The sequence below is a fragment of the Anomaloglossus baeobatrachus genome, chromosome 1 (genome assembly GCF_048569485.1).
Source record: "Anomaloglossus baeobatrachus isolate aAnoBae1 chromosome 1, aAnoBae1.hap1, whole genome shotgun sequence".
NCBI lineage: Eukaryota > Metazoa > Chordata > Amphibia > Anura > Aromobatidae > Anomaloglossus > Anomaloglossus baeobatrachus.
Genome location: NC_134353.1, coordinates 54,669,018 through 54,691,033, shown reverse-complemented (window position 1 = coordinate 54,691,033; position 22,016 = coordinate 54,669,018). Strand labels below are relative to the sequence as shown.

General features: G+C 43.2%; 1 protein-coding gene across 1 annotated transcript in view; it reads right to left on the bottom strand.

Annotated features, from left to right (window-relative positions):
- Window positions 1-22,016, bottom strand: part of POLR1A (RNA polymerase I subunit A) — a 155,288-nt gene that overhangs the window by 34,455 nt on the left and 98,817 nt on the right. Inside the window, exon 22 of the mRNA XM_075332180.1 lies at window positions 14,098-14,119. Coding sequence (XP_075188295.1) covers window positions 14,098-14,119 — 22 coding nt within the window. The remainder of the gene's footprint in view (window positions 1-14,097; window positions 14,120-22,016) is intronic.

The window sequence follows — 22,016 nt, the reverse complement described above, 5'->3', positions numbered from 1 at the left end:
GGGGTTTTCTTTAAGTAACGCCCTTTATTGTCACCAGTCTGCTGAACAGCTGTGTAATTAATATTCCCTTTGGTTGAATTTTTGTTAATTAGTATTTTGTAGTATACATTTAGTTTGTTCCAATGAGTTTCCACCTTGTGGCATTTCTTTTCCATGTGGTACCATTGCTGATAAAGGGTTTTCTTTAAGTAATGCTCTTCATAGTCACCAGTCTGCTGGACAGCTGTGTAATCAGTATTCCCTTTGGTTGAATTTTTGTTAATTAGTATTTTGTAGTTCAAACTTTATATTTATTTCAATTAGTTTCTGCCCTGTGGCATTTCTCTTCCATGTGGTACTATTGCTGACAGGGGTTTTCTTTAAGTAACGCCCTTTATTGTCACCAGTCTCCTGAACAGCTGTGTAATTAATATTCCCTTTGGTTGAATTTTCGTTAATTAGTATTTTGTAGTATAAACTTTAGATTTGTTCCAATGAGTTTCCGTCTGGCATTTCTCTTCCACGTGGTACCATTGCTGACAAGGATTTTCTTTGAGTAACGCTCTTCATAATCACCTGTCTGCTGAACATCTGTGTAATGAATAGACTTACTGGTGGTTGAAGTCTTATTAATTAGAATTTTGTAGTATAAACTTTATATTAGTTTCAGTGAGTTTCCACTTTCTGGCATTTCTCTTCCATGTGATACTATTGCTGACAGGGGTTGTCTTTAAGTAACGCTCTTTATTGTCACCAGTTTGCTGGACAGCTGTGTAATTAATATTCTCTTTGGTTGAATTTTTGTTCATTAGAATTTCGTAGTATAAACTTTAGATTTGTTCCAATGAGTTTTTACCTTGTGGCTTTTCTCTTCCATGTGGTACCATTGCTGGCAGGGGTTTTAAGTAACACCCTTAATTGTCACCAGTCTCCTGAACAGCTGTGCAATTAATATTCGCTTTGGTTGAATTTTTGTTAAATAGTATTTTGTAGTATAAACTTTAGATATGCTCCAAAGAGTTTCCACCTTGTCGCATTTCTCTTCCATGTGGTACCATTGCTGACAGAGGATTTCTTTAAGTAATGCCCTTTATAGTCACCTGTGTATTGAATAGACTTACTGGCAGCTGAATTCTTGTTAATTATACGTTTGTAGTATAAACTTTAGATTTGCTTTAAACACTTTTTTGGGGGTGTGCTCATTTTTGCAACATGGTTTTGAATGGGGTTTTTTTTTTTTTTTTTTTTTTTTTTAGGAAAATTACTTTAGTAGGTGTGCAAAATATAACAAATCATGGACCAGATTTATGGGAGTCTTTTGTAATATGGTATCCCACAGAAAATGGGGATTATGAAAGGAAACTAAGAGCTTTCAGACAAATCTGTTGGGGTGTACTCATTTATGCTGAGCACCATATTTTCCATTACTTATCCTGTTGAATCCATTCATCTTCCAAAGCTGCATCCACTTCACTGAGTGCAGTCAATTAAAAGGCAAAGCTTATTGCTACCTGGAAACCATCAGCAAGTAGATCTTTTCAATATTTTTAAATTTGCCTTTTGTGTTTAGTGGCTTCTAAACTTGCTAATCATCAGAGCCCATGGGTGAATGGTGCGGCTCTCCGGGTCACTTGGTTTGCACGGGCAATTAATAGTTAATCCGAGCAATCCCTTTAGAAGCTTCGATCCCTCATAACGGATCAGTGATGCAATGATTCCAAAGGTTGCGCTCCTCACAGGCTCCAAACATCATAAACTCCACATACAAAGATTATTTTATGACTTTGTCGTATCAGCTCATAACCCGTATCACCGGAGACCATATGGTGTCGTGTATACAGTATATACTGCCATCTCATCCAAACGGCTATAGCAACAGACAAACAGAAAGGTGGTGATCTCCTCCCCCCCCTGCAGCTCAGGTGTCTACTCAAATCTAAGGTCTATAACTATAACACTGCCCCTATGTACATGAATAAAACTGCTATAATACTGCCCCCTATATACAAGAATATAACTACTATAATACTGCCCCCTATGTACAAGAATATAACTACTATAATACTGCCCCCTATGTAAAAGAATATAACTACTATAATACTGCCCCCTATGTACAAGAATATAACTACTATAATACTGCCCCTATGTACAAGAATATAACTACTATAATACTGCTCCTATGTACAAGAACATAACTACTATAATACTGCTCCCTATGTACAAGAATATAACTACTATAATACTGCTCCTATGTACAAGAATATAACTACTATAATACTGCCCCCTATGTACAAGAATATAACTATTATAATACTGCTCCTATGTACAAGAATATAACTATTATAATACTGCCCCCTATGTACAAGAATATAACTACTATAATACTGCCCCCTATGTACAAGAATACAACTACTATAATACTGCTCCTATGTCCAAGAATATAACTACTATAATACTGCCCCCTATGTACAAGAATACAACTACTATAATACTGCTCCTATGTACAAGAATATAACTACTATAATACTGCTCCTATGTACAAGAATATAACTACTATAATACTGCTCCTATGTACAAGAATATAACTACTATAATACTGCTCCTATGTACAAGAATATAACTACTATAATACTGCTCCTATGTACAAGAATATAACTACTATAATACTGCCCCCTATGTACAAGAATACAACTACTATAATACTGCTCCTATGTCCAAGAATATAACTACTATAATACTGCTCCTATGTACAAGAATATAACTACTATAATACTGCTCCTATGTACAAGAATATAACTACTATAATACTGCCCCTATGTACAAGAATATACCTACTATAATACTGCCTCTATGTACAAGAATATAACTACTATAATACTGCCCCCTATGTACAAGAATATAACTACTATAATACTGCTCCCTATATACAAGAATATAACTACTATAATACTGCTCCCTATGTACAAGAATATAACTACTATAATACTGCTCCTATGTACAAGAATATAACTACTATAATACTGCTCCTATGTACAAGAATATAACTACTATAATACTGCCCCCTATGTACAAGAATATAACTACTATAATACTGCCCCCTATGTACAAGAATATAACTACTATAATACTGCCCCCTATATACAAGAATATAACTACTATAATACTGCCCCTATGTACAAGAATATAACGACTATAATACTGCTCCTATGTACAAGAATATAACTACTATAATACTGCGCCTATGTACAAGAAAATAACTACTATAATACTGCTCCCTATATACAAGAATATAACTACTATAATACTGCCCCCTATGTACAAGAATATAACTACTATAATACTGCTCCCTATATACAAGAATATAACTACTATAATACTGCTCCCTATATACAAGAATATAACTACTATAATACTGCCCCCTATGTACAAGAATATAACTACTATAATACTGCTCCCTATATACAAGAATATAACTACTATAATACTGCTCCCTATGTACAAGAATATAACTACTATAATACTGCTCCTATGTACAAGAATATAACTACTATAATACTGCTCCTATGTACAAGAATATAACTACTATAATACTACCCCCTATGTACAAGAATGTAACTACTATAATACTGCTCCCTATATACAAGAATATAACTACTATAATACTGCTCCCTATATACAAGAATATAACTACTATAATACTGCCCCCTATGTACAAGAATGTAACTACTATAATACTGCTCCCTATATACAAGGATATAACTACTATAATACTGCCCCCTATGTACAAGAATATAACTACTATAATACTGCTCCTATGTACAAGAATATAACTACTATAATACTGCCCCCTATGTACAAGAATATAACTACTATAATACTGCTCCTATGTACAAGAATATAACTACTATAATACTGCTCCTATGTACAAGAATATAACTACTATAATACTACCCCCTATGTACAAGAATGTAACTACTATAATACTGCTCCCTATATACAAGAATATAACTACTATAATACTGCTCCCTATATACAAGAATATAACTACTATAATACTGCCCCCTATGTACAAGAATGTAACTACTATAATACTGCTCCCTATATACAAGGATATAACTACTATAATACTGCCCCCTATGTACAAGAATATAACTACTATAATACTGCTCCTATGTACAAGAATATAACTACTATAATACTGCCCCCTATGTACAAGAATATAACTACTATAATACTGCCCCTATGTACAAGAATATAACTACTATAATACTGCCCCTATGTACAAGAATATAACTACTATAATACTGCCCCTATGTACAAGAATATACCTACTATAATACTGCCTTTATGTACAAGAATATAACTACTATAATACTGCCCCCTATGTACAAGAATATAACTACTATAATACTGCCCCCTATGTACAAGAATATACCTACTATAATACTGCCCCCTTTTGTACAAGAATATAACTACTATAATACTGCCCCTATGTACAAGAATATAACTACTATAATACTGCCCCCTATGTACAAGAATATAACTACTATAATACTGCTCCTATGTACAAGAATATAACTACTATAATACTGCTCCTATGTACAAGAATATAACTACTATAATACTACCCCCTATGTACAAGAATGTAACTACTATAATACTGCTCCCTATATACAAGAATATAACTACTATAATACTGCTCCCTATATACAAGAATATAACTACTATAATACTGCCCCCTATGTACAAGAATGTAACTACTATAATACTGCTCCCTATATACAAGGATATAACTACTATAATACTGCCCCCTATGTACAAGAATATAACTACTATAATACTGCTCCTATGTACAAGAATATAACTACTATAATACTGCCCCCTATGTACAAGAATATAACTACTATAATACTGCCCCTATGTACAAGAATATAACTACTATAATACTGCCCCTATGTACAAGAATATAACTACTATAATACTGCCCCTATGTACAAGAATATACCTACTATAATACTGCCTTTATGTACAAGAATATAACTACTATAATACTGCCCCCTATGTACAAGAATATAACTACTATAATACTGCCCCCTATGTACAAGAATATACCTACTATAATACTGCCCCCTTTTGTACAAGAATATAACTACTATAATACTGCTCCTATGTACAAGAATATAACTACTATAATACTGCGCCTATGTACAAGAATATACCTACTATAATACTGCCTCTATGTACAAGAATATACCTACTATAATACTGCCCCTATGTACAAGAATATAACTACTATAATACTGCCCCTATGTACAAGAATATACCTACTATAATACTGCGCCTATGTACAAGAATATACCTACTATAATACTGCCTCTATGTACAAGAATATACCTACTATAATACTGCCCCTATGTACAAGAATATAACTACTATAATACTGCCCCTATGTACAAGAATATAACTATAATACTGCGCCTATGTACAAGAATATACCTACTATAATACTGCCTCTATGTACAAGAATATAACTACTATAATACTGCTCCTATGTACAAGAATATAACTACTATAATACTGCCCCCTATGTACAAGAATATAACTACTATAATACTGCCCCTATGTACAAGAATATAACTACTATAATACTGCCCCCAATGTACAAGAATGTAACTACTATAATACTGCTCCCTATATACAAGAATATAACTACTATAATACTGCCCCCTATGTACAAGAATGTAACTACTATAATACTGCTCCCTATATACAAGGATATAACTACTATAATACTGCTCCTATGTACAAGAATATAACTACTATAATACTGCCCCTATGTACAAGAATATAACTACTATAATACTGCTCCTATGTACAAGAATATAACTACTATAATACTGCTCCTATGTACAAGAATATAACTACTATAATACTGCCTCTATGTACAAGAATATAACTACTATAATACTTCTCCTATGTACAAGAATATAACTACTATAATACTGCTCCCTATATACAAGGATATAACTACTATAATACTGCCCCCTATGTACAAGAATATAACTACTATAATACTGCTCCTATGTACAAGAATATAACCACTATAATACTGCTCCTATGTACAAGAATATAACTACTATAATACTGCCTTTATGTACAAGAATATAACTACTATAATACTGCCCCCTATGTACAAGAATATAACTACTATAATACTGCTCCTATGTACAAGAATATAACTACTATAATACTGCCCCTATGTACAAGAATATAACTACTATAATACTGCCCCCTATGTACAAGAATATAACTACTATAATACTGCCCCCTATGTACAAGAATATAACTACTATAATACTGCCCCTATGTACAAGAATATAACTACTATAATACTGCCCCTATGTACAAGAACATAACTACTATAATACTGCCCCTATGTACAAGAACATAACTACTATAATACTGCCCCCTATGTACAAGAATATACCTACTATAATACTGCCTTTATGTACAAGAATATAACTACTATAATACTGCCCCTATGTACAAGAATATAACTACTATAATACTGCCCCCCTATGTACAAGAATATAACTACTATAATACTGCTCCTATGTACAAGAATATAACTACTATAATACTGCCCCTATGTACAAAAATATACCTACTATAATACTGCCCCCTATGTACAAGAATATACCTACTATAATACTGCCCCCTATGTACAAGAATATAACTACTATAATACTGCCTCTATGTACAAGAATATAACTACTATAATACTGCCCCTATGTACAAGAATATAACTACTATAATACTGCTCCTATGTACAAGAATATAACTACTATAATACTGCCCCCTATGTACAAGAACATAACTACTATAATACTGCCCCTATGTACAAGAATATAACTACTATAATACTGCCCCCTATGTACAAGAATATAACTACTATAATACTGCCTCTATGTACAAGAATATAACTACTATAATACTGCTCCTATGTACAAGAATATAACTACTATAATACTGCTCCCTATATACAAGGATATAACTACTATAATACTGCCCCCTATGTACAAGAATATAACCACTATAATACTGCTCCTATGTACAAGAATATAACTACTATAATACTGCCTCTATGTACAAGAATATAACTACTATAATACTGCCCCCTATGTACAAGAATATAACTACTATAATACTGCCCCTATGTACAAGAATATAACTACTATAATACTGCCCCCTATGTACAAGAATATACCTACTATAATACTGCCCCCTATGTACAAGAATATACCTACTATAATACTGCCCCCTATGTACAAGAATATAACTACTATAATACTGCCCCCTATGTACAAGAATATAACTACTATAATACTGCCCCTATGTACAAGAATATAACTACTATAATACTGCTCCTATGTACAAGAATATAACTACTATAATACTGCTCCTATGTACAAGAATATAACTACTATAATACTGCCCCTATGTACAAAAATATACCTACTATAATACTGCCCCCTATGTACAAGAATATACCTACTATAATACTGCCCCCTATGTACAAGAATATAACTACTATAATACTGCCTCTATGTACAAGAATATAACTACTATAATACTGCCCCTATGTACAAGAATATAACTACTATAATACTGCTCCTATGTACAAGAATATAACTACTATAATACTGCCCCCTATGTACAAGAACATAACTACTATAATACTGCCCCTATGTACAAGAATATAACTACTATAATACTGCCCCCTATGTACAAGAATATAACTACTATAATACTGCCTCTATGTACAAGAATATAACTACTATAATACTGCTCCTATGTACAAGAATATAACTACTATAATACTGCTCCCTATATACAAGGATATAACTACTATAATACTGCCCCCTATGTACAAGAATATAACCACTATAATACTGCTCCTATGTACAAGAATATAACTACTATAATACTGCCTCTATGTACAAGAATATAACTACTATAATACTGCCCCCTATGTACAAGAATATAACTACTATAATACTGCCCCTATGTACAAGAATATAACTACTATAATACTGCCCCCTATGTACAAGAATATACCTACTATAATACTGCCCCCTATGTACAAGAATATACCTACTATAATACTGCCCCTATGTACAAGAATATAACTACTATAATACTGCCCCCTATGTACAAGAATATAACTACTATAATACTGCCCCTATGTACAAGAATATAACTACTATAATACTTCTCCTATGTACAAGAATATAACTACTATAATACTGCTCCCTATATACAAGGATATAACTACTATAATACTGCCCCCTATGTACAAGAATATAACTACTATAATACTGCTCCTATGTACAAGAATATAACCACTATAATACTGCTCCTATGTACAAGAATATAACTACTATAATACTGCCTTTATGTACAAGAATATAACTACTATAATACTGCCCCCTATGTACAAGAATATAACTACTATAATACTGCTCCTATGTACAAGAATATAACTACTATAATACTGCTCCTATGTACAAGAATATAACTACTATAATACTGCCCCCTATGTACAAGAATATAACTACTATAATACTGCCCCTATGTACAAGAATACAACTACTATAATACTGCTCCTATGTACAAGAATATATCTAGTATAATACTGCTCCCTATATACAAGAATATAACTACTATAATACTGCTCCCTATATACAAGAATATAACTACTATAATACTGCCCCTATGTACAAGAATATAACTACTATAATACTGCTCCTATGTACAAGAATATAACTACTATAATACTGCCCCTATGTACAAAAATATACCTACTATAATACTGCCTCTATGTACAAGAATATACCTACTATAATACTGCCCCTATGTACAAGAATATAACTACTATAATACTGCCTCTATGTACAAGAATATAACTACCATAATACTGCCCCCTATGTACAAGAATATAACTACTATAATACTGCCCCTATGTACAAGAATATAACTACTATAATACTGCTCCTATGTACAAGAATATAACTACTATAATACTGCGCCTATGTACAAGAATATACCTACTATAATACTGCCTCTATGTACAAGAATATACCTACTATAATACTGCCCCTATGTACAAGAATATAACTACTATAATACTGCGCCTATGTACAAGAATATACCTACTATAATACTGCCTCTATGTACAAGAATATAACTACTATAATACTGCCCCCTATGTACAAGAATATAACTACTATAATACTGCCCCCTATGTACAAGAATATAACTACTATAATACTGCCCCTATGTACAAGAATATAACTACTATAATACTGCTCCTATGTACAAGAATATAACTACTATAATACTGCTCCTATGTACAAGAATATAACTACTATAATACTGCCTCTATGTACAAGAATATAACTACTATAATACTGCCCGCTATGTACAAGAATATAACTACTATAATACTGCCCCTATGTACAAGAATATAACTACTATAATACTGCCCCTATGTACAAGAATATAACTACTATAATACTGCGCCCTATGTACAAGAATATAACTACTATAATACTGCGCCTATGTACAAGAATATAACTACTATAATACTGCCCCCTATGTACAAGAATATAACTACTATAATACTGCCTCTATCTACAAGAATATAACTATTATAATACTGCCCCCTATGTACAAGAATATAACTACTATAATACTGCCCCCAATGTCACATCACTATAGCGATCCCACACTACAACACATTCCCAAAAGACTTCATGAGAAAAAAGAAGGGAATTTTGTTTACTTACCGTAAATTCCTTTTCTTCTAGCTCCTATTGGGAGACCCAGACAATTGGGTGTATAGCTTCTGCCTCCGGAGGCCACACAAAGTTATTACACTTTAAAAAGTGTAACCCCTCCCCTCTGCCTATACACCCTCCCGTGCATCACGGGCCCATCAGTTTTGGTGCCAAAGCAGGAAGGAGGAAACTTATAAATTGGTCTAGGGTAAATTCAATCCGAAGGATGTTCGGAGAACTGAAAACCATGAACCAAAGAACAATTGAACATGAACATGTGTACACAAAAGAACAACAGCCCGAAGGGAACAGGGGCGGGTGCTGGGTCTCCCAATAGGAGCTAGAAGAAAAGGAATTTACGGTAAGTAAACAAAATTCCCTTCTTCTTTGTCGCTCCATTGGGAGACCCAGACAATTGGGATGTCCAAAAGCAATCCCTGGGTGGGTAAAAGAATACCTCGATAAAAAAGAGCCGAAACAACGGTCCCTTCTTACAGGTGGGCCACTGCCGCCTGAAGGACTTACCTACCTAGGCTGGCGTCTGCCGAAGCATAGGCATGCACCTGATAGTGTTTTGTAAAAGTGTGCAGACTCGACCACGTAGCTGCCTGACACACCTGCTGAGCCGTAGCCTGGTGCCGCAATGCCCAGGACGCACCTACAGCTCTGGTAGAATGGGCTTTCAGCCCTGAAGGAAGCGGAAGCCCAGACGAACGGTAGGCTTCAAGAATCGGTTCCTTGATCCACCTAGCCAAGGTTGACTTGGAAGCTTGCGACCCCTTACGCTGTCCAGCGACAAGGACAAAAAGCGCATCAGAACGGCGCAAGGGCGCCGTGCGTGAAATGTAGAGCCTGAGTGCTCTCACAAGATTTAACAAGTGCAAATCCTTTTCACATTGGTGAACTGGATGAGGGCAAAAAGAAGGTAAGGCGATATCCTGATTGAGATGAAAAGGGGATACCACCTTAGGGAGAAATTCCGGGACAGGACGCAGAACCACCTTATCCTGATGAAACACCAGGAAGGGGGCTTTGCATGACAGCGCTGCTAGCTCAGACACTCTCCGAAGTGATGTGACTGCCACTAGGAAGGCCACCTTCTGCGAAAGGCGAGATAGAGAGACATCCCGCATCGGCTCGAAAGGTGGCTTCTGGAGAGCCGTCAGCACTCTGTTAAGATCCCAGGGTTCTAGCGGACGCTTGTAAGGTGGGACTATGTGGCAAACTCCCTGCAGGAACGTACGGACCTGCGGAAGCCTGGCTAGACGCTTTTGAAAAAACACGGAAAGCGCCGATACTTGTCCCTTGAGAGAGCCGAGAGACAAGCCCTTGTCCAATCCGGATTGAAGGAAAGAAAGAAAAGTGGGCAAGGCAAACGGCCAGGGAGTGAAACCCTGATCAGAGCACCAGGATAAGAAGATCCTCCAAGTCCTGTGGTAGGTCTTGGCGGACGTTGGTTTCCTGACCTGTCTCATGGTGGCAATGACATCTTGAGATAACCCTGATGACGCTAGGAGCCAGGACTCAATGGCCACACAGTCAGGTTGAGGGCAGAGGAATTCAGATGGAAAAATGGCCCTTGAGACAGCAAGTCTGGTCGGTCTGGGAGTGCCCACGGTTGGCCCACCGTGAGGTGCCACAGATCCGGGTACCACGATCTCCTCGGCCAGTCTGGAGCGACGAGGATGGCGCGACTGCAGTCGGACCTGATCTTGCGTAATACTCTGGGCAGCAGTGCCAGAGGAGGAAATACATAAGGCAGTTGAAACTGCGACCAGTCCTGAACTAACGCGTCTGCCGCCAGAGCTCTGTGATCCTTGGACCGAGCCATGAATGCCGGGACTTTGTTGTTGTGCCGAGACGCCATTAGATCGACGTCCGGCGTTCCCCAGCGGCAACAGATCTCCCGAAACACGTCCGGGTGAAGAGACCATTCCCCTGCATCCATGCCCTGGCGACTGAGAAAATCTGCTTCCCAGTTTTCTACGCCCGGGATGTGAACTGCGGAGATGGTGGAGGCTGTGGCTTCCGCCCACAGCAGAATCCGCTGAACTTCTCGTAAGACCGCCACCACTGCTGCCATGACCTTGGTGAAGACCCGTGGGGCTGTCGCCAGACCGAAAGGCAGTGCCACGAACTGAAGGTGTTCGTCCCCGATGGCGAAACGCAGGAAGCGGTGATGCTCGGGAGCGATTGGCACATGGAGATAAGCATCTTTGATGTCGACTGATGCTAGGAAGTCTCCTTGTGACATCGAGGCGATGACAGAGCGGAGAGATTCCATCCGAAACCTTCTGGTGCTCACATGCTTGTTGAGCAGCTTGAGGTCTAGAACGGGACGGAATGATCCGTCCTTTTTTGGCACCACGAACAAGTTGGAGTAGAATCCGTGACCATGTTCCTGAGGTGGAACGGGAATCACCACTCCTTCTGCCTTCAGAGTGTTTACCGCCTGAAAAAGTGCATCGGCTCGCTCGGGGGGCGGAGATGTTCTGAAGAAACGAGTCGGAGGACGAGAACTGAGCTCTATCCTGTAACCGTGAGACAGAATGTCTCTCACCCATCGGTCTTGGACATGTGGCCACCAGGCGTCGCAAAAGCGGAAGAGCCTGCCACCGACCGAGGATGCGGTTTGTGGAGACCGAAAGTCATGAGGAGGCCGCCTTGGGGGCGGTTCCTCCGGCGGTCTTTTTAGGACGTGACTTAGACCGCCATGCGGAAGAGTTGCTCTGGCCCTTCTGTGATCTGTTGGACGTGGAGGATTGGGACCTGGCTGAGGGCCGAAAGGACCGAAACCTCGATTGAATCTTTCGCTGCTGAGGTCTGTTCGGTTTAGACTGGGGTAAGGACGAGTCCTTTCCCTTGGATTGCTTGATAATTTCGTCCAATTGCTCGCCAAACAAGCGGTCGCCGGAAAATGGCAAACCGGTTAAGAACTTCTTGGAAGCAGAGTCTGCCTTCCATTCGCGTAGCCACATGGCCCTGCGGACTGCCACCGAATTGGCGGATGCTACCGCTGTACGGCTCACCGAGTCGAGGACCGCGTTCATGGCGTAGGACGAAAAAGCCGACGCCTGAGAAGTCAAAGACACGACCTGCGGAGTAGCGGTGCGTGTGACCGCCTTAATCTCAGACAAACAAGCTGAGATAGCTTGGAGCGCCCACACGGCTGCAAATGCTGGAGCAAAAGACGCACCTATGGCTTCATAGATGGATTTCATCAGGAGCTCTATTTGCCTGTCAGTGGCATCTTTGAGCGATGAGCCATCTGCCACTGATACCACGGCCATATACCATTAATGTAGTTATCGAAGGAAGAGAGGCTTGTAGTATCACCCTGCCATATGCAAAAAATATCATCGATGTAACGGACCCTATACTGTTACGCACCTAGTAGTATATTGGGACCCTTATACTATATGCATTAACATTTCTTCTCCTTTAGGTCAAACGACTAACGTTATATGGCTTTTAACCATTGTGATATACTACTTATGCTATAATAGGGTTATATTGTGCCTCTGTTCATAATGTTTATACATATATATACTCATGTCCGCTTACTATTTATTGTGTATATGTACCATCTACAGTGGGATTCCCACACACCGTTTTGCACAAGGTCAATTATTTCTCCATTCTCATCCTCTACCTATCTTTCATCCTCTCTGTCTACTGTTACAAACATCTACATACTATGAAAACGTCTTCCCAGTACAGTCATTCCCCTAAGTATCAAAAATCAACAACTGCGCAGGCGCCTGTGTCTCTATTACATACCTAACGGTACCTTATTCACACTAATACGAACGCATAGCGCTACTGCGCATGCGCCGGCGTCTGACGTCACTTCCGGATTTCGGAAGTAAATAGCCGGAGAGCGCAGTCCCTCATTGCAGCAGCCACAGTCTGGGAAGACGGCGTCCATAAGGTATGATGCGACCCCACACCCCTCCACCCGGGAGCACCCTGTATATAATGATTTAATTTCGTCTTTTTATCTCATAGAGGGACACTCAACACTCCCCTTTACATACCTTCTGTATAAGGATAACACAGGTAACGCTTACTATGCTGAGCAGCTTCATTACATGACCTGACACTTGTTCTCAACCCTGACACATATTACCTCTCCTAGATTACAGCAAGCTTCTGCTGGTTAACTACTCCCTGCAACAAGTGGTGACCAATAATCTAGACTGCTCCGAGGTACCATTGCTTTACATTGTACACTGATGACCGCACATATGTACAATATTCCTAAGTATGCTCAACTCACATCTCTTTCAAGGAGCCACATTCTGTAAGGATCAACACAGGGCAAACAAGTAACTACAACTTATTTGTGGAATCCAAAAAGGTATTTGTGCTGCTAGATAACCCGTATCATGGCTCCAGTGACTGGTTGATTATATACGTCCCTTTCTCTATAGGACAAACAGCGTGGTGTTGTATTTAAGAATAGCTTATCCGGAACAAGGTTCTGCATTATTCTCAATATTATTGAAATAAGGATATACAGTACTACGAGGTAGTTAATTTATCCACAACATGCCCCATAGACACTCTTTTAAACCTTTTCTGAAAAAATACCCATTATGATTCTTCATTCTATACTACAGGGACCACAATCCCAAATACTCCACGGGCATACTTATTAGATCTCGCCAAAGCAGACGCACCCTGAGATACTTTTCCTATCAGGTAATCTAATCCAGATGTACATATCCCCATCAGGGGTCCTTATTACCCTATATGTTGGTCTGCTACATACTCAATCCTTTACCTTTATTTACAGGAATTGCTTTCTGTGACCAATAGAAAAAAACAATTTCCAGAGTGTTCCCTCTATTCTATTCCTTCTTGCATTCACTCCTTTCACCTATTGGAAACTAGTTCCCTCTTCCCTATGGAGGTAAGTGGCATATATATTTATCTCTCATCTCTATTTTTAACTTTACTACTGTCGCTTTTTGCCTGGTTTTTACATGTTATTTCTATAGTAACCTATTATGTAATGTTGCACCTCATATGTCCAGGGATTTAATGTTGACATGGAAAAATTCTCTTCGCTGAGATAGAAATTCTATTCTTTTTTCTAATGTATAAATGTAAATATATGTAAATAGCGTGTTTTCGTGTGTTGATTCTACCTTATTTTGCCTTTTCTGCAGTGTAATACGGCGTGAAGAAGGCCGATGTTAAGGCCGAAACGTCCCACCATATGTATTATATTTTTCTCTTCTACTTATAGTATTGACAAACCACTAAAAAATAAAAATACAAAAAATTTTTTTGAAAAAACAAATTTGTTGGTCTTTTTATACTCCTTTTGAGTAGAGAGTGCAGTGTCTACAGTATATATGATAGTCTGGACCTTGGTCCACTCACTAGCACCTCCAAATTCACTTATAGCTGAGTGCACACCATATAGTCTTATATTACTTGCCCCTGACTGGCAGGCCCGGGGGCGGGAATATGCGGTACTAGGCCGCAAAAGCCGGGGACTCGAGTTATAAGCGCGGCCGGCAAACAGGCACGGTCGGCGCGGTAGTCCCGGCGGCCCCAAACACAGCGCAGCTGCTGCAGTGTCCGATCCACAGGCGCTCTATTCGCCGTCCCCAAGGGGACACAGAGTACCTCAAAGAAGCAGGGCCTGTCCCTGATGACATCCAGACTCCTGTCCGTCAGGATCCCACAGGGGCTGCGGAGGGAGCCCGGTCCCAGTGCCTGGTGACCGGCTAGGATCCCACTTCTCCCAGAGCCCCTAAGGGATGGGGAAGGAAAACGGCATGTGGCTCCAGCCTGTGTACCCGCAATGGGTACCTCAACCTTAACAGCACCGCCGACCCAAGTGGGGTGAGAAGGGAGCATGCCGGGGGCCCTGTGAGGGGCCCTCTTTTCTTCCATCCGATAAAGTCAGCAGCTGCTGCTGACTAAAATGTGGAGCTTGCGTGAATGTGTGCCTCCTTCAACACAAAGCATAAAACTGATGGGCCCGTGATGCACGGGAGGGTGTATAGCAGAGGGGAGGGGTTACACTTTTTAAAGTGTAATAACTTTGTGTGGCCTCCGGAGGCAGAAGCTATACACCCAATTGTCTGGGTCTCCCAATGGAGCGACAAAGAAGAAGGGAATTTTGTTACTTACCGTAAATTCCTTTTCTTCTAGCTCCTATTGGGAGACCCAGACGATTGGGTGTATAGCACTGCCTCCGGAGGCCACACAAAGCATTACACTAAAAAGTGTAAGGCCCCTCCCCTTCTGGCTATACACCCCCAGTGGGATCACTGGCTCACCAGTTTTAGTGCAAAAGCAAGAAGGAGGAAAGCCAATAACTGGTTTAAACAAATTCACTCCGAAGTAACGTCGGAGAACTGAAAACCGTTCAACATGAACAACATGTGTACCCGAAAAACAACCAAAAATCCCGAAGGACAACAGGGCGGGTGCTGGGTCTCCCAATAGGAGCTAGAAGAAAAGGAATTTACGGTAAGTAACAAAATTCCCTTCTTCTTCAGCGCTCCATTGGGAGACCCAGACGATTGGGACGTCCAAAAGCTGTCCCTGGGTGGGTAAAGAATACCTCAAGTTAGAGCTGCGAAGACAGCCCTCCCCTACGGGGAGGCAACTGCCGCCTGCAGGACTCTTCTACCTAGGCTGGCGTCCGCCGAAGCGTAGGTATGCACCTGATAATGTTTGGTGAAAGTGTGCAGACTCGACCAGGTAGCTGCCTGGCACACCTGTTGAGCCGTAGCCTGGTGACGCAATGCCCAGGACGCACCCACGGCTCTGGTAGAATGGGCCTTCAGCCCTGACGGAACCGGAAGCCCAGCAGAACGGTAGGCTTCAAGAATTGGTTCTTTGATCCATCGAGCCAGGGTGGCCTTAGAAGCCTGCGACCCCTTGCGCTTACCAGCGACAAGGACAAAGAGTGCATCCGAACGACGCAGGGGCGCCGTGCGGGAAATGTAGATTCTGAGTGCTCTCACCAGATCTAACAAATGTAAATCCTTCTCATACCGATGAACTGCATGAGGACAAAAAGAAGGCAAAGAGATATCCTGATTAAGATGAAAAGAGGATACCACCTTCGGGAGAAACTCCTGAATGGGGCGCAGCACTACCTTGTCCTGGTGGAAGACCAGGAAGGGAGCCTTGGATGACAGCGCTGCTAGCTCAGACACTCTCCGAAGAGATGTGATCGCTACCAGAAAGGCCACTTTCTGTGATAGTCTAGCAAGTGAAACCTCCCTCAGAGGCTCGAAGGGCGGCTTCTGGAGGGCAACTAGCACCCTGTTCAGATCCCATGGATCTAACGGTCGCTTGTACGGGGGTACGATATGACAAACCCCCTGCAGGAACGTGCGCACCTTAGAAAGTCGTGCTAGACGCTTCTGAAAAAAGACGGATAGCGCCGAGACTTGCCCTTTAAGGGAGCCGAGCGACAGACCTTTTTCTAACCCAGATTGCAGGAAAGAAAGAAAGGTAGGCAATGCAAATGGCCAGGGAGGCACTCCCTGAGCAGAGCACCAGGATAAGAATATCCTCCACGTTCTGTGGTAGATCTTAGCGGACGTGGGCTTCCTAGCCTGTCTCATGGTGGCAACGACCCCTTGAGATAATCCTGAAGACGCTAGGATCCAGGACTCAATGGCCACACAGTCAGGTTCAGGGCCGCAGAATTCCGATGGAAAAACGGCCCTTGGGACAGTAAGTCTGGTCGGTCTGGTAGTGCCCATGGTTGGCCGACCGTGAGATGCCACAGATCCGGATACCACGCCCTCCTTGGCCAGTCTGGGGCGACGAGTATGACGCGGCTGCAGTCGGATCTGATCTTTCGTAGCACTCTGGGCAAGAGTGCCAGAGGTGGAAACACATAAGGGAGCCGGAACTGCGACCAATCTTGCACTAAGGCGTCTGCCGCCAGAGCTCTGTGATCGCGAGACCGTGCCATGAAGGTTGGGACCTTGTTGTTGTGCCGGGACGCCATTAGGTCGACGTCCGGCCTTCCCCAGCGGCGACAGATTTCCTGAAACACGTCCGGGTGAAGGGACCATTCCCCTGCGTCCATGCCCTGGCGACTGAGGAAGTCTGCTTCCCAGTTTTCTACGCCGGGGATGTGAACTGCTGATATGGTGGAGGCCGTGGCTTCCACCCACATCAGAATCCTCCGGACTTCCTGGAAGGCTTGCCGACTGCGTGTCCCCCCTTGGTGGTTGATGTATGCCACCGCTGTGGAGTTGTCCGACTGAATTCGGATCTGCCTTCCTTCCAGCCACTGCTGGAAGGCTAGTAGGGCAAGATACACTGCTCTGATCTCCAGAACATTGATCTGAAGGGTGGACTCCTGCTGAGTCCACGTACCCTGAGCCCTGTGGTGGAGAAAAACTGCTCCCCACCCTGACAGACTCGCGTCCGTCGTGACCACCGCCCAGGACGGTGGTAGGAAGGATCTTCCCTGTGATAATGAGGTGGGAAGAAGCCACCACAGCAGAGAGTCTTTGGCTGTCTGGGAAAGGGAGACTTTCCTGTCCAGGGATGTTGACTTCCCGTCCCATTGGCGGAGAATGTCCCATTGAAGTGGGCGCAGATGAAACTGCGCAAATGGAACCGCCTCCATTGCCGCCACCATCTTCCCGAGGAAGTGCATGAGGCGTCTTAAGGAGTGCGACTGACTTTGAAGGAGAGCCTGCACCCCAGTCTGTAGTGACCGCTGCTTGTCCAGCGGAAGCTTCACTATCGCTGATAGAGTATGAAACTCCATGCCAAGATACGTTAGTGATTGGGTCGGTGACAGATTTGACTTTGAGAAGTTGATGATCCACCCGAACGTCTGGAGAGTCTCCAGTGCAACATTCAGGCTGAGTTGGCATGCCTCCTGAGAGGGTGCCTTGACAAGTAGATCGTCCAAGTAAGGGATCACAGAGTGTCCCTGAGAGTGCAAGACTGCTACCACTGCCGCCATGACCTTGGTGAACACCCGTGGGGCTGTCGCCAAACCAAATGGCAGAGCTACGAACTGAAGATGGTCGTCTCCTATCACGAAGCGTAGAAAGCGTTGGTGCTCTGTAGCAATCGGCACGTGGAGATAAGCATCTTTGATGTCTATTGATGCTAGGAAATCTCCTTGAGACATTGAGGCAATGACTGAGCGGAGGGATTCCATCCGGAACCGCCTGGCGTTCACATGCTTGTTGAGCAGTTTCAGGTCCAGAACAGGACGGAATGAGCCGTCCTTTTTTGGCACCACAAAGAGATTGGAGTAGAAACCTTGTCCTTGTTCCCGAAGAGGAACAGGGACCACCACTCCTTCTGCTCTTAGAGAATTCACCGCCTGCAGAAGGGCATCTGCTCGGTCGGGATGTGGGGAAGTTCTGAAGAACCGAGGCGGAGGATGAGAACTGAACTCTATCCTGTACCCGTGAGACAAAATGTCTGTTACCCACCGGTCTTTGACCTGTGGCAGCCAAATGTCGCAAAAGCGGGAGAGCCTGCCACCGACCGAGGATGCGGAGGGAGGCGGCCGAAAGTCATGAGGCAGCCGCCTTGGAAGCGGTACCTCCGGTTGCTTTCTTGGGGCGTGAGTGAGCCCGCCAGGAATCAGAGCTCCTTTGCTCTTTCTGAGTCCCTTTGGACGAGGAGAATTGGGGCTTGCCCGAGCCTCGAAAGGACCGAAACTTTGACTGCCACTTCCTCTGTTGAGGTTTGCTTGATCTGGGCTGGGGTAAGGAAGAGTCCTTACCTTTGGACTGTTTAATGATTTCCGCCAATTGCTCACCAAAAAGTCTGTCTCCAGATAATGGCAAGCTGGTTAAACATTTTTTAGAAGCAGAATCTGCTTTCCATTCTTTTAACCACAAGGCTCTGCGCAAAACTACAGAGTTGGCGGATGCCATTGCGGTACGGCTCGTAGAGTCCAGTACCGCATTAATAGCGTAGGTCGCAAACGCAGTCATTTGCGTAGTTAAGGACGCCACTTGCGGCACTGCTGGACGTATGAAAGAGTCCACCTGTGCCAAACCAGCTGAAATAGCTTGGAGCGCCCACACGGCCGCGAACGCTGGAGCAAACGACGCGCCAATAGCTTCATAGACAGATTTCAACCAGAGGTCCATCTGTCTGTCATTGCCATCTTTAAGTGAAGCCCCATCCTCCACTGCAACTATGGATCTAGCTGCCAGCCTGGATATTGGAGGGTCCACTTTTGGACACTGGGTCCAGCGTTTGACCACGTCAGGGGGAAAGGGATAACGTGTATCCTTAAGACGTTTGGAAAAACGCTTGTCCGGATAAGCATGGTGTTTCTGGATGGACGCTCTGAAGTCAGAGTGGTCCAGAAAAGTACTCAATTTACGCTTGGGATACAGGAAATGGAATTTCTCCTGCTGGGCAGCTGCCTCCTCTGCTGAAGGGGCTGGGGGAGAAATATCCAACAGCCTATTGATGGCCGCAATAAGGTCATTTACCATGGCGTCACCATCTGGCGTATCCAAATTGAGTGCGGTGTCAGGGCTAGACCCCTGATCACCCACCTCTGTCTCATCATATAGAGACCCTTCTCGCTGAGACCCTGACCCACGTGATGACGTGGAGGGTCTCTCCCAGCGAGCTCGCTTAGGCGGGCTGGGACTGTCATCGGAGTCAGAGCCCTCAGCCTGTGATGCCTGGGACCCCCGTGAAGTACGGATTAGTTCCAACTGAGGGGGACCGGGGAACATAGGCACAGCAGTGTCCATGGTCTGAGCAACTGGCCTGGACTGCAAGGTCTCCAGGATTTTTGTCATAGTCACAGACATTTTATCAGCAAAGACTGCAAATTCTGTCCCCGTCACCGGGGCAGGGTTCACAGGCGTCTCTGCCTGGGCTACCACCACAATAGGCTCTGGCTGACGAAGTGCCACTGGGACTGAACATTGCACACAATGAGAGTCGTTGGAGCCTGCTGGTAGATTAGCCCCACATGCTGTACAAGCAGTGTATACAGCCCGTGCCTTGGCACCCTTGCGTTTTGTGGATGACATGTTGTTGTCTCCCCAGAGCAATATAGGGTGTCCAGCCAAGAAGCGACCGTACAGTGCAGTATATATATATATATATATATATCTGGTACAGGAAAAATTACACCAATACAACACTGTGGCACTAAGTGGGGCCAGCACTAATGTGCTGCTTACCGCCCGCTAAACGCGGGTGTGTGGTCGCCAGAAATCCCTAGTCTGGGTCTCCCAGAGCCTGTGTCCGTCCTCCAGCCAGACTGCATGCAGGAATGGCTGCCGGCGTCCTGTGGAGGGGGGGGCGGGCCCTGGGCGTGCCAGACCAAAAGCGGGAAACCTGCGTCCCACTGTGCCTAGTGAGAGGGCTGGAGCATGTAAATAAGGCTCCAGCCCTCGGCGCTGAGTAAACGTACAGCGTCTCTCCCCTTCCCTGATCGACAGGGAGGGGGCGGGAACGAAGCGGAGCTAGGCCGCAAAAGCCGGGGACTAAATTTATAAGCGCCGCCGCCGTAAAAGCGCGGTCGGCGCTAAGTCCCCGGCGCACTACAAGTCCCAGCCGCGCCGCCGCTCCGAGAGTGGCCAGCGCGGTAGTTCCCAGCACATGAAGTCACACAGCTAAGCTGCTGTGACACAAAACCCCAGCGTAAAGCACTACTGTCCCCGGCGCACTAACACACCCAGCAAGTCTGGCGTGTGCGTGCCTGCCTGTACGGGGACACAGAGTACCTGAAAGTTGCAGGGCCTTGTCCCTGAACGGTACCCAGCTCCGTATCCAGCAGGTTCACTGGGTCTGTGGATGGAGCCCGGGCTCAGGGCTTGGGGGCCGGTAAGATCCCACTTCCTCAGAGCCCCTCAGGGGGATGGGGAAGGAAAACAGCATGTGGGCTCCAGCCTCCGTACCCGCAATGGGTACCTCAACCTTACAGACCACAAGTGGGGTAAGAAGGGAGCATGCTGGGGGCCCTATATGGGCCCTCTTTTCTTCCATCCGACATAGTCAGCAGCTACTGCTGACTAAACAGTGGAGCTATGCGTGGATGTCTGACCTCCTTCGCACAAAGCAGAAAACTGGTGAGCCAGTGATCCCACTGGGGGTGTATAGCCAGAAGGGGAGGGGCCTTACACTTTTTAGTGTAATGCTTTGTGTGGCCTCCGGAGGCAGTGCTATACACCCAATCGTCTGGGTCTCCCAATGGAGCGC